Genomic DNA, 15,551 nt, shown 5'->3' with positions numbered 1-15,551 from the left:
ACTTTATATGCCCCAGTACAGGGGAACGCCAGGGCCAAAAATGGGAATGGGTGGGTAGGGAAGTGTGGGGGAGGGTGTGGGGGACTTTTGGGATAGCATTGGAAATGTAATTGAGGAAAATATGTAATAAAAGAAATTAAAAAAAAAAAGAAAAAGTACAGAAAAATAAATATGTAAAGATTGTTTACCAACTAAATGTAGGCTTTTAGCAAGATAAAATTTATTTCTTAGAACATTTTATTTGTCTATGTCTCTCTCTACCTTTCTCTGTAATAATGACGCCTTTCTCTGTATTTTTGACTATTTTGAAATAAGCAAAATGGTTTGGAGCTCCTCAGTGTAGCTGTTCAGTAGAGATTTCCTCAGGAGATATTTTTTCCTAATCTCTAATTAATTCAGGTTTCATGTATAGACAGTTAGCCAAGTTGATTGTGTAGAAAAGAATATAACATATTTGGCTCCCAACTGTGATCCTTAAGGGGGCCTTACATACTTAGAGAACACCTGCAATGTATTACAACTTTATTATTCTAAAATTCTATCACTAAAAAAACGTTTGGTGATAGAATACAGGCTCTATCTGTAAGGTGCTTGGTGTATTAGCATGAAAAGTGAGGTTGAGACCCAATATGTGCATACAAAGCCAAGAGTGGTGATGTACACTTGTAGTGCCATTGCAGAAGAGGGGGAGACAGACAGATCACAGGGCTGACTAAACATTAGGTTTCCTTAATTGGAGAAGCTCAAATCCCTGAGAAGAGACCCTGTTTTAAAAATCAAGGTGGATGACTTTTCAAAGGAAATAATTTTGTCCATGACTGATGCCTAGCATCCAGAAGGATGAGTATGCATGCTCACACAAATGCACATACAAATATACCCTCACCTGCATATACATATGTGTTTGTGCACATACAAAAGCAGGATGTGGGTGTGTGCATTAATGCAATGACCTCGTCTTATTTTCATCATCACGTGTGAAATTGTAACTATTGCTTCTCCTAGTGAACTTTATATAATATGACGTTTCTTTTTGTATGTCCAGCAAATTGTCTTATTTGTTCTCCCCAATATGCTATGTGCAGGATCATTCCCACTTCATTTTGTGAAGGAGAAGGGATACCGACGTTCCCTTATGTTTTTTCATTGGGTCTTTGTGAACATGATTTACTAGACAGATTATTTTCTACTTACCACAGGCTGACATCATTTATTTACTCTCTGTTATTGGCAAAAAGGGAAATCGAGGTCTTTGGGAAACTAAACACTCATGGAGCTTTGAGATACATTACTTTCCAGAGCTATAGATACAGTGAATGAAAAGCCTTGGTTTCTTTTTCTGGAACAAGCAATATAGATGCCTTGTATTTGGGAGCTGTATTCAAGTTAGGATAATAGAATTTGCCTATGTAAGCTATAATATCAAATATCTGAATACTAGAAATCATCTCTGGTAAATCCAGGCAAAATTCTATTTGGTTGCATCCTACCTTAAAATTTCCACTAGAAATTCTTGTGTAAAATCTTACTCTCCCAATGACAGTACCAAGACTGTTTTCCCAGTTGGTACTTTAAAACTCAAGGTGGATGACTTTTCAAAGGAAATAATTTTCTGAAGAAGGAGCGACTATTAGTCCAATAATTGCTTCCTATACCAGAGTGAATTCCCTGTCTTTGAAATAACTGACTTCTCTTTGTAGAAAACAGAACAAGAGCATGAGATAATACAATAAGCCACAAACATTAAACGAATAAACACTTAGACAAATTTTTATGCTGTCACCCTAGATGGCTATTAAAGCCTCCCATTTTTAATAAAATTGATAGTAAAATGTGTACACTCTCAATACTTTTTCCTTTAAATGGCTTAAATATATCCATATTTTGTTACTGCAGGATTAATGATTTTAAGTAGGAAAGTTAAAGTCTAATTGAAAATCTTTCCTCATCCATTGCCAAGTAGGTCTCCTTGAATTTGCAGATGTTCCTTGATTGTGGGTGTAGTACAATGTACAGATGGCACAATGTTCCTATGCTCTGGTGCACTGTCCTATATAAAGTACTTCCCCTGTGTATGAGGTTGTGATCATGACAGAAAAGTGACTCCCAGATGGTGTTATGTAAGATGTTATGTAAGACCTCAAACTAGACAACAGAGAAGTTTCTACTGCTTGTGGATGATTTGGTTGCTTGGAGGAGGGCCCATGGCAGAGAACTCAACTGAACTTCTTAAACTTGCAGAAGTCTTCAAAACAAAGAACAATGTGCTCAGTCTCATGCTTACAAGAATGCAGATTTTGACAGTAACTAGGAAGCTTAAAAAGTAATCCATAGATGGAACCATAGCATCACTCAAAATATTGACTATTGATATATAAGACTCAGAGCCAAGTCAAACCTGAATTTTATAATCTCAAAATTTCAAGTGTCCAGTTTTAGTCAAACCACTGTGCTTTTGTGATAGAACATATCACATAAGCATCTAGGAGTAAAAATAGTTTGACCCTATTTAAACTCCCTCCAACCTTGTTTTCTGTGTATTTGTTATGTGTAATTTCTGTAATAAATTAAAATTATCATCATTAATAAAAAAGTAAATTTTTGAAACATGGTCTTTTTATGCACCCCTAGCTACTCTACTATTTGCTATGTAGACCAGAATGGACAATTCGTTTCTTGTACTACTTTTTCTTCTTTCTTTCAAAGATTCATTATTTTTTAAAATATTATTTGCCAAAGAAGTAATATGAATCTATGGGTAGGATAGTATTGAGTAATGAGAGAGCTTTTACACACACACACACACACACACACACACACACACACACACACAAACACCCACACACTCACTCACTTCAGACTCTTTCATTGGTTAGGAGCATAGCAAAGCAAAATATTGTCATAAAAATGTGAACAGCAAATGGTCTTCAAAAGAAGTTGATGCAATATTCTATGTAATATTGTTTATTAGAATGAATGAGCTTCAAGGCCATGATTGTGACTTCAGGTGTAGTGAAATATTATTCTAAAACAATGTTACATATGGAGATTTAATATCAAATGAAAGAAGGGTAGAAGATAGATAGATAGATAGATAGATAGATAGATAGATAGATAGATAGATAGATAGATGATAGATAGATAGATAGATGATAGACAGACAGAGATAGATAGATAGATAGATAGATAGATAGATAGATAGATAGATAGATAGATAGATAGATAGATAGATAGATAGATAGATAGATAGANCAGAGATAGATAGATAGATAGATAGATAGATAGATAGATAGATAGATAGATAGATAGATAGATAGATAGATAGATAGATAGATAGATAGACTTGTTATTGGAACTAGTGTCTCTGGTGGTGGTCTTTTGAGGCTTTAGAAGTCCATGCCAGGTCTAGTGGTTCTCTCTTCTCTTCTTGTTGCTTGTGGATACAGATGTAGAAGTCTCAGCTTTGTCTCCAGAGCCATCCTTCCCAATAATGGACTAAACCTCTGAACTATAAGCCAGCTCCAATTAAATGTTTTCCATTACATGAGTTTCTGTGGCTATGATGTCTCTTTGCTGTGATAGAACACTAAGATAGAAGGAAAGGTTTGATTTTAAGGATAGCAGGGAGTTTCATATCACATGATTTCATTCAGGATAGTGTATGTGACAGGGTATGTGGAGGAACCATCACCATAAACTTAGAGCTGGAAGTCACAGCACAGACTGTTTAATTCTGGGAGTATGGATGGACATTACCTAGCTCTAGAGAGGTGTGACCTGATTCAGGCTTTAGTGTAAGGCTGAAAGGTACAGTATGCATATACATTTTTCTGATCATATATACGTATGTTGTGTGTGTGTGTGTGTGTGTGTGTGTGTGTGTGTATAATGCCATGACCCAAAGCAAAGCAACTTGGGAGGAAAAGATTTATTTCAACTTACACTTACACAACACAATCCATCACTGACGTAAACCAGGCAGAAGTTCAAGCAAGAAACTGTAGCACACCACAAGAAGTTTTTTGGTGCTTCCAAAATACTCTCCATGGAGTCTCAACAAATGCAGCTCAACTATGCAATGTAAGGCGGACCAACGTAAACATGACATTATAGATGAAACTTCATCAATTGTCCTTTCATGTGCTTGTATTATCAGAACACACTTTCTCCTGTGTCTGCTTCAGTCAAATGTTCCTTCATGAGTCTGCCTTAGTCTTTGACCTGTGTCCACTTCATGAAACACTGCTTCAATATTTGCTCAAGCAAAACACCAACCAACACAAGTGACTTTCCAAAGAACCCTTAAGTTTCCACTTGTGAAGTATGAGTTATGAGAGGTGCAAGTCTTGTTAAGTGAATGTGCATAGTAGAAAACTCTTATTAAACAAGGCTGAGGTTGCATGTAAATTATCTTCTCCATAACAATACAGAATTTTAGTTCATAAAAATAGTTTTTCAAAAGGTCTAGTAATTAATTAACCAAATCCATACAAGGGTACATATGTTTTTCCATATTTTTCCATATGAGTGTATTGCTTTAGATTGTCTTATAAAAATGAAATGAATTAAAGCTTGGGATTATTATGGGGATATCCTCAAATTTTGTATATTAACAGAATGTTTCTTTTGTTCTGTTGCATGCCTTGACATACTCTGGTATCATCATTTCACAAAAAGCCTTCTCCCAATCTGTCTATTCAGGCAAGCTTAGTCTGACTCTCCTCTTGTATTCTTTCCATTCTCCCTTTTCCATGATTTCTGTTCTTATCAAAATTCATAGATGAAATGTTTAGAATTTGAATACCAAGCATAACTAAACTTTTAAAAAGACGATATTTTTGCAATACTGACATAAGGAATGAAAGGGTACAAAGAATAAACTCAAAGATGTAACTTATTTAAAACATTGCACTTTGTATAGATTATGCATGGGAATATTTTTGGTGGGAGTAAGAAGAGCAGGGAATACAATCATATAAATATTTGAAAATCACATAATGAGGTCCATTTAATATGCTGAGATACTTTTTCATGAACATTTGTCAATGAAAATGACTACTGTTATAAAGAAATAACACAATAGGATGGGCAATATTTTTGAAGTGATAGATGGTGGTTCTACCATTCACAAAGACTTAGTGTATTAGGTCTCTTTTCTAATCTGATGTGACGTTTATGGTCACTCCCCCAATGGCTTCTGACATTTTTCTCCTATATTATTTCCATATATAAGCTAAAATAAAGAACTAGGAACTTGACTAGTTAAAGCCATATCAATGCATGCTTTCACACTTCATAAAGGAGATTTAACTGCCTCAAATCCAAGTAGGTGGATACTGAGACCTTATTAGACACTATAGCTCTCCAGAAGCTGCAGATGGAGAACCTTCCTTTGCCACGTCTAACTACTGAAACCAATACAGTATTTTTCCTATCAAAATGCATGAAATATTTTTGAGGATTTAAACATTGAGCTTTTTAAAAACTAGTACTTTAACATTACAAAAATAATGAACAGAAAGGTATCTTATGGACACAGCACAGCAACATCTGCCTTCATGGTTACAAAATTTTCTCGTCTTGCAAATGGGAAAACCACAACCATCATTATGCTTTGACCCATCAAATAATTCATGAGAGATGTCACCTCCACTTTAAGATTCTTATCACACTCATTTAAGTCTTCAACGTAGTTTGGGCCAAGCTAGCACAGATTTCAAAGAGTAAGATATACATGCTTGAAGGGATCATGTCTCATCACCATAGACTCTTACATAAGGATTTTCAGAACATTAGTGTCATCATCTATAAGGGGTAAATTTTCTTTATATGTTTCCCTGAATTTCTCAAGCCTTCACTTAAACACCAATGGGATTTGGAGTAGCTTTGAAATTTCTCTTTCAATTAGTCTACTTGCTCAGATTTTCAGTGAGCTTATTCTCATGTGTGAACGTTTTTAAAGATAAGCTAGTTCCTTTTAAGATGTTACATCTTATGTCTAGGGATAAAATAAGTATATATCACAACTGAATGACAACAAAGGGGTTAAAGTTGATGAAAGAATTGTATATTGCTAAATTTAAAAAAAAGATGAGAAAACATTTTTGGTATTTGGAATTCAAATAAAGGTGGATCCTCTCTATGATAGAAAGCAGGAAAAATATAGCAATGGGTAGGGAAGGTAGGTTTTAAATAGGGCCAAAGGAATAAAATTTACAGGATAGGAAAGCTAAGAAAAATTGCCTTCAAGTGGATATATAAAGAGACAAAGTTATCCTAAAAAAAAAAAATCTAAGAACTAACAATGACACCTATTTTAAGTCTAGTCCTTGTAAATAGTTGGTACTGTGAAGTTTGTGTGAATCTGTGCACTACACAACATTGCAGATGGAAGAAATAAAAGGTCACACTATATAGAGCATTGACTGTTAGATTAATAATGGCTGCGACATCTTTGAAATTCTGTTCTTACTTCTTTTGTCAATATCTGCATTTTACAGTGGTAGTTTTTCAAGAAGTCACCATTTCATTACCTGAAGGAACACAGCAGCCACATTAACACTATTTCAATAATTTGAACATGAGACTAACAAGGTCTGGGTTGGGAAATAGAATTATTAGATAGAGAAAAGAAATAGAAAAAGTGTAGTAGGAAGAATTTATAGTTCTCACTCACTTGTTAAGAAGGTTAGAGGCAATGCAAGACAAAAGAGAGAGAAAAATAATGTGTAGATTGTAGGATAAAGACTTGTAGTAAATAGTGGGATACTTATAGACACAGTTCATACAGGGCTATGCTTGCTCTTTCAAGTAGAATTATGCATTAGTTGGTCTTCAGGAACTGGTGGACTCCTAGGAATGGATATGATGTTATAGTTTCCTTAAGAAAATCAAGTTCCTAATGACAAAATGTGAAGAACAAAGAATAAACACTGTAACAAGTCAATTTGCTGAGGTTTTATTGATACCACTTCTGGTGGATCTTCTGATATTTAATTGACATGAAATGGATTCTTGCTTGCTTTGAACATTTAAAAATAATTATCTATATTTCCAGGCCAATGGGACATGTTTATTTTCATATTCTATATTTCAAAATATTATTCAAAGTCACACACACACATATATGCACATATAATGATCATATATAATCATCTAGATGGCTATGTACTTCATGGACAAATGGTTGAGACAATTTAGAATTTGCTGTATAAATTTGAATTTATGAATACTGTATTCTTACCTCCTAACTTAGATGCTTAGATATAATCCTCAATGTGATAGTATTAAAAATGGCATTCTCAGGAAGCTGTTATATTGTTACAACACTGTCATTATTAGGATGACATAAAAAAGAATATCCTAGAGACCTGGATGTCCACACTTAGTACATGTAAGCACATCTAAAATGGTAAATTTATGAAACACTGAACAAGCATTCTCATCAAACACCACATTTCCTGATGTCATCACAGAAAGAATAAGTGGTAAATCTTTGATGCTTATAGACCATCCAACCTAGATGTGTACCCTAGAACCCAAATAGGCTCTAAGGAAAACTTCATTATCCCACAGAAGTTTTCACTTGGCTGTCAAATGGTACAGAGTAAAAAAGTCTATTGGATGGGGATTTGGCAGGATGGCATTTTCAAGAAAACAGACAACTTTGATCCAAATAATGAGTTGCGAACAAACCAATTAGCAAATGAGGAGCTGCTGGCCCAAGTGGCAATTTTGAGTAATTCTGGGTAATTCTGAGTCCATTTTGACCACGTGTTTGAAATGAGGTTAGGAAGTATTTGTGCTATGTCCCTACTCGCTGTATGGCCTGTGTAACTAGGAGTCTCACACACCTCCTGACACTTAAACCAAAGTTTCTCTAGATCTACATGCCTTCTTCAGAAAGCTTATATCTGTCAAACCACCGAGTGCCATGTAACCGCAGGTCCACACTCATAGTCTTTAGTGAGACAGTGTGTGAGTGTGTTGGGGGGAGGGGGGAGGAGTTAAACCTCCAACTACCTTTGTATAAAACATGATAATGACATGTTTTATGGAATACAATAGACCATGATAATGAAAAAAAAAGATTCTCTTTTGTAAAAATGATAACTGTTGACATTTATCTTTCAAATATCCATATCACTTAAGTAATTAATTAGTAGTAGATGCTCTCTGTCTTTTCCCCCAGAAACCAGTTAATTCACTTGGAAGTTCACTCTGTTATATCACAGGTAAATTTTCATTATACTGTGCAAAGTCTTTGAAAGGTGCCAGATATTTTTCAGATGCCTCAAGGTAATTAAATGTGTCCAGAAACACAAATTTTAAAATAAAAATCATATCTATTGAGTATATTTAGAGTGGAGAGGTCACTTGTATAAAAGTGTATATAATATTTGATCCTTTCCTTGAATAAAAAATGGGGTTTTAGAAAGTGGCTACCCAGTTTGGCCACTGCTCATCTGGCCTCCATCAGGACCACCTAAGAAGGAATATCTAGGTTAGATCCCTTCCTCCCCATTTCCTTGCCCATCCCCCAAGGCATGCTCAGCTGCCCTGAAAAGCTTCCTGACCACTACACCAAGAATATCTAGACCAAGGTTTCCCACAGGAGGCCTGTTGCATGGGATACATCCAGATTAAGTCTACAATCTAGATACCTACCATACCAGGAACATCCATGGAGAAACAGATGGCTAAGGGAAGCTTAAGAAGACAAATAAGAGCCAGGGCAACATGGTGCCATCAGATCAAAACTATCCCACTTCTGCAAGCCCTGTATATCCTAGTGCAACCAAAGCACAGGAAATAGCTATATATCTAACCTTATAAGTGCAATAGATATCTTTAAAGAAAAACATTAATAACCCCCTCAAAGAAACAGAAAGATAAAATTAAACAGGTAGAAGCCTTTACAGAGGAAACTAATGGATCCCTTAAAGAAATACAGAAAAATATGGTTAAACGGGTGAAGGAAATGAATAAAACTGTTCAAGACCTGGAAATGGAAATAGAAACAATAATGAAAACACAATCTGAGGGAAACCTGAAGATGGAAAACTAAGAAAGGGAACAGGACAACAGATGCAAGCATCACTGAGAGAAACAAGAGATGGAAGAGAGAATTGTAGATGTAGAAAATATGATGGAAGATATTGACACATCAGTCAAATAAAATGTTAAATCTAAAAAAATAATCTGACACAAATCATCCAGAAAATCTGGGAAATTATGAAAAAAAGCTTAACTAAAAATAATAGGAATAGAAGGAGGTGAAGAGTCCTGGCTTTAAGGACCAGAAAATAATTTCAACAAAATCATAGAAGAAAATCTCTCCAACCAAAAGAAAGAGATGCCTATAAACAAATTTAAACAAATATGTATCTAAACTCCAGCCTAAAGAAAATACTCAAAGGAAAATTCTGAGGGAGGTTAACTACCCAGAAGGAAATACAGAAAATAACTAATTCACACCAGCAAAACAAAACAAAACCAAACAAAACAAAAACAAAAACATCAAAAAAAAAAGTAAAAGAAGGACACACACTCACAGTACCACCAACAACCTCAAAATAACAGGAATTCACAATCGTTGGTCATTAATATTTCTCAACATTAATGGTCTCAGTTTCCCAATAAAGGGACACAGCTAACAGAATGAAAGGAAAAACAGGATCCATCATTCTGCTGGATACAAGAAATACACCTCAGAAACAATGATAGCTATTACCTCAGAGTAAAAGGCTAGAAAAAAGTTTTCCAAGTAAACCAGCCCAAGGAGCAAGCTAGAGTAGCTATTTTAAATTCTAATAAAGCAATAAAGTAGATATTCAACCAAAATTAATCAAAATTGATGGGAAAGGATACTTCATATTCCACAAGTATTACATCTCAATTCTGAACATAAATGCCTCAAATGTAAGGACAACCACATTCATAAAGCAAACATTGTTAAAGCTTAAACAACACATAAAACCCTACACATTAATTGCAGCAGACTCAAAACCCCACTCTAACTAATGGACAGGTCAAGGAGACAGAAACTAAAAGGAAAAACAATGAAAAAAGAGAGGTATTAAATCAAGTGGACTAAATATTTACAGAGCTTTACCCGACAGCACATGAAAATACAACTTCTCAGGATTTCAAGGAACCTTCTCCAAAATTAATCATACACTCTTGTAACAAAGGAATCATCAACCGATTCAAGAAAACTGAAGTATCTCCTTGTATCTATTAAGACATCATGGGTTAAATCTGTACTTCAACAAAAACAGAAACAACAGAAAGCCTACAGACTCATGGAAGCTGAACAGCTCTCTATGAAATGATAACTGGTACAGCAAGAACATAAAGTAAGAAATTCAACGTCCTAGAATTCAATAAAAATGAAGGCACAACATACCAAAACTTAAGGGACAGAATTAAATCAGTGCTAAGAGGACTTGGCTAAGAGGAATTAATTTAGATAATTAAGTGCCTTCATAAAGAAATTGGAGAGATCTTGTATTGCAACTAAGCACACCTGAAAGCTCTAGAATGAAAAGAGAAAGAAACACACTTAAGATCAGTAAACAGCAAGAAATAATCCCTCAAAGTATTCCACAAAATTGAAAAAGAAGTAATACTGTAAAACATTCTATCCAGCTACAGTCATCCTGATACCTAAACCAAAGACTTAAGAAAGGAAGAGAATTACAAACCAATTTTCCTTATGAACATTGATGCAAAAAAATCTCAATAAAATACTCACAAACTGAATCCAAGAACAGATCAAAAACATCATCCAACATGATTAAGTAGACTTCATTCCAGCAGTGCACGAATGGTTCAATATAGAAAAATCCATCAAGGTAATCCACAATATAAAGCAAATAAAAGAAAAAATTCACATGATCATCTCATTAGATGCTGAAAAATACTTTGACAATTCTAATACCCTTTCATGTTAAAAGTCTTGGAGAGATGAGGAATACAAGACACATACCTAAACACAATAAAGGCAATGTACTGCAAGCCAACAGCTAACATCAAATTAAATGGAGAGAAACTTAAAGCAATTCCACTAAAATCAAGGACAAGACAAGGCTGCCCACTCTCTCCCTTTCTATTCAACATAGTGCCTGAAGTTCTAACTAGTGCAATAAGGCAACTAATATTGATCAAGAGGATAAATATTAGAAAAGAAGAAGTCAAAGTATCATATTCACAGATGAGTTGATAGTTTACATGATTGACCCTGGAAATTCCATGAGAGAAATCCTACAGCTGACAATTACCTTTAGCAAAGTGGTTGGATACAAAATCAACTAAAGAGAATCAGTTGCTCCCCTTTACCTAAACAATATATGGGCTAAGAAAGAAATTAGTGAATCAACACCCTTTACAATAGCCACATATAATATAAAATATCTTGATATGCTCTAACTAAGCAAGTGAATATCTTGTATAGCAAGAACTTCAAGGGACTAAAGAAAAAAATTGAGGAAGATGGCAGAAGATAAAAAGATCTCCCATGTTCATGGGATTTCATGCAATTCCCATAAAAACTCTAACACATTTATTTATGTATCTTTAAAGAGCTGTTTTCAACTTTATATTGAAAACTGAAAACAACAACAAAACAAAAACAAAACAAAACAACAAAACAAAAAAACAACCCAGGAGCTAAAGCAATACTGTAAAATTAAAGAACCTTTTGAGATATCACCATTCATATTTCAAGCTGTACATCAAAGCAATAGTAATAAAAGATGCATGGCAAAGAAACAAACATGTTCAGCATTGGACAAGAGTAAAAACCACAGAAACAAACCCACACATCCATAGACACTTGATATTTAACAAAGAAGCACCAAAATCATCCAAGGAAAAATAAAAACATTCACCAGATGGTGCTGGTGAAACTCGATTTCTGCATGTTGTGTAGAAGCATGGAAACAGACTCATATCTGTCACTCTGCACAAAATCAAGTCCCAATGGATCAAAGGAATCAACATAAAACTGGGCACTCTAAACCTAATAAAAGAGTAATTGAAGAACTGCATTGAACTCATTGTCATAGGACACAAATTCCTCAGAAGAACACAAGTAGTTCAGTCACTAAGAGCAATAAGTAATAAATGGGATCGCATGGAACTGAAAAGGTTTTGCAAGACTAAGGATGCCATCAATAGGACAAAAATAGCAGCATACAAAGTGAGTAAAGATCTTGACCAACACTGATTTCTTATAGAGGAATAATATCCAAAATGTATAACAGACTCAAAAAAGTTAGAAATCAACACACCAAACAACCCAGTTAAAAATGGTGTATATAGCGAAACAGAGAATTTCCAACAGAGGAACCTCTGAAGCCTGAAAAGCACCAAGGGAATGGGGAAACGTGGTGGTGTAGGTGGGTGTGGGAGTGTGTAGAGTGTTTATTGCTGCACTATTCATAATAGCTAAGATATAGAACCAGTTAGATGTACACCAATAGATTAATGGTATTGTACATGTATACAATAGAATTTTTATTTACCTGTACTAAGATGAAATTATGATCTTTGCAGTAACATAGTGCTGAAGATCATCATGATAAGCAGAATCATTCAAACTCATAATGACAAATACTGAAGGTTTTCTCCCATATATGGTTCAAGGTGGACACACTTTATAGATGATTTGGGGGTGGAAGCTAAAAAATATAATGGTGTCTACTAAGGGTGGGAAAAGTTATAAAAGGAAAGGAAAAGAGGGAAATGGAAACTAGAGTGGAAGATAAAAGCCATGAAAGTAGAGGGATATTTTGGGAGGAGGAATGGGGACTAGACTAGAATGTGGTTCTGAGAGGTTAGTGGGCATGAAGTATAATGGTTAATATTCAAATAATTAAAAAACATCATAGCAAACCCCATTATTTTGTATGCTAAGTTAAAACTAAAGTAAGCTCAACCATCAAAAATTTTGGATGGAAAGTGTAAATGTTTCTATAGGCTGGGGGGCTACTTCTAAAAATTAATAAATAGATAAATATAAAAATTGTTATTGTTTCAATGGCAACATAAAAGAATAAAACATACTCAGAAAGGGTCATTCAGAATAAAATCTGAAAAGATGTATTTAAAGCAAGGAAGTAAATCATTTTGACATGAACCTTAAAAATACTGAGTTTCAACAAAGCAATATCATCATAATAGAGTTTTATAAAAGGTTTAACTTTTTATACTATTTAGTTTTTTAGAATAAAGAAGTTACTGTTAATTGATCAATACTAAAGGATGCAGGGTATCTTTTTCTTGCTTTCAGCATAAGCCTCTAAATGATATTTTGTTCAAATTTTTAAATTATTTTTGAGGTTATAATTACATAACTTCTGTTTTCTTCTTCCTCCTGGAAAGGTTTCTCATATATCTCTCCTTGCTGTCTTTTAGATTTATGGTCGATTTCCCCTTTTAATGTTATTATAAACATCTGCATGTGAACTACACTTATACATGTTTATATAAACACAAAAAGTTGACATATGTATATATTCCTAAAAATATGAACATGACCATCCTGGTCCATATGGTAACATTTGTAGATTTTTAGGGCTGATTGCAATTGATTATTTAATACCAACTCTTTTTCACTGTAGACAGTAAAGGGAGATATTTGAGAAAATACTTAGGAATATTGATCAAGAGAATGGCAGCAGGAGAGAAGGAACTGGAAATTCTGTGTGCAACATGCTCACTTAGCTAGACTGTGAATCATGTGTCCTTAGAAGAAAGGGTCAATTAAAATATTTTTCTTCATGTTTTAAGTAATCAAATATCAAACATTTAGCTGTTTGTATTAGTTGCTTTGTAGATTACAAGGTCCTAAAATAATTATATCTGTGCAGTTCTCATTAAGATTATAATATAGTGATAGTAGAATAATGGGAGAGTTTGTAGTTTTAAAAGTGGCATTATCCTCTAAATTATTTTTATATTATCTTCAATAACTTTTTTTCACAAATGAAATAATTCATAAATGATTTTGAATATCTTCTTACTAGAACTGAAACTTTAAAACACATTAATTCATATTTTTATATTTCTGTTTTGTTTTTAAGTGGGAAAATTTCTTTTCTCATTTTTCACTATAGCATGCATACTCTTTGTGAAGCATCATCCCAAACTCAACTGAGTTCATCTAGTTCTTGATTTATAGTACCAATGGCAACATGTATCATTGTAAAGGATTTGGATAAAAGCTGGGCAGAATAGCTATTGGAATCTCAATCGTTCTGCTGATAAATATTACTTATGTATGTGTACTATTCACCACTCACATGGGAATTTCTGCTGTTGTCCCCATCAGATCCTGTAGACAGTTTGTTTACTGATTATCTGCTCTCTCAAACTCAGCATTGTGATCACAATTCCCAGAAATTCCAAATGCTCTTTCCTACAGTTCAGTAACTCACAGTCAAGTGGACTATTTCTGTCCCAGTGAAAGTTCTCAGGACTCACTCTTTGTGCTCCGTACATTTCTTATAATTAATTGAACTGCCAGTCTGGAATTTTACCCTAGAATTTTATCTGCTCGTACTGACTCATACAGTTGAAAATGTATTGAAAATCAAAACCTCTTAGAAAGTCATATGCAAACATAAATTATCAAAGCAAATGCAGAATAATCACCATTGGGAAAATATTTCCATGCTAGAAACATTATCTTATCCAGTTAATAGCAGAGCAAAGAACAGGCATTTATGTATCATGATAAATTGAGATGTTACAACATACTGACTGTCCCTATTACATGTAGGCTCATTTTCAAGTTTTAGCCTTTTGATTTAATACTGCATTGCTGTCTTCAGATGGTTCAGACAATGACATAAGTTCAGACAATGACAATACATTTTTGATTGGATGCCTACCTGTTCATTTATTGTTGGCGTATATACCAGGCCATACATGGATGGTTTGAACAGCATTCGTTCTCTCCCACCCCCAAAGAAGGTGCTGACAAGCAAAGATTGTGTACCTGGTTACCTCCCATGCCGTGACAGTTGAAGATACCCACTTTTTCATTTTCTTTGCGGCCCATGTTATCTAAGCATTGATTGGTCTCAACATTTCGTATCTACAAAGAACACACACAAAAAGAGAGAGACAAACAAATCCAAATACGGCATAAACTGATTCTGATGTTCACGAATTATAGATTGTTAACTAGATAATGCAAATTTGTAAGGAAATTCTTCCAGAAACATGTTTTCACTGTTGCTTTCTCTTTTTCTGTTTATGATTAGTCTTAAACTGACTTCTAAACTCTACCAAGCTTGAATTGAAATAATGTTAGCTTTGAAATTAGTATCTAATCAAGAAATGAGGTAAATACTCTATGTTATTAAAAAAAACTTTTAAACATTGGGGTATTTTGAAATTCCATAGAGATAATTAATCAGTTATTAAAGTCCTATAGAATCATATGTTAAAAAATAAAAATAAATTGGATTTGTAATTGAGTTTATATTTTTAGATATCTATATCATATGCTCTATCTTGTTCATAATAAATGTGATCACTTA

The 15,551-nt window shown here is 34.1% G+C and overlaps 1 protein-coding gene across 5 annotated transcripts in view; it reads right to left on the bottom strand.

Annotated features, from left to right (window-relative positions):
- Positions 1-15,551, bottom strand: part of Galnt13 (polypeptide N-acetylgalactosaminyltransferase 13) — a 617,871-nt gene that overhangs the window by 29,994 nt on the left and 572,326 nt on the right. For all 5 annotated transcript variants that reach the window (XM_021153165.2, XM_029474531.1, XM_029474530.1 and 2 more), the window contains one exon: positions 15,005-15,103. In XM_021153165.2, the coding sequence (XP_021008824.1) occupies positions 15,005-15,103 (99 nt within the window). The remainder of the gene's footprint in view (positions 1-15,004; positions 15,104-15,551) is intronic.

This window comes from Mus caroli, chromosome 2 (genome assembly GCF_900094665.2).
Source record: "Mus caroli chromosome 2, CAROLI_EIJ_v1.1, whole genome shotgun sequence".
In the NCBI taxonomy this organism is placed as follows: domain Eukaryota; kingdom Metazoa; phylum Chordata; class Mammalia; order Rodentia; family Muridae; genus Mus; species Mus caroli.
This window is presented reverse-complemented; position numbering and strand designations above follow the sequence as displayed.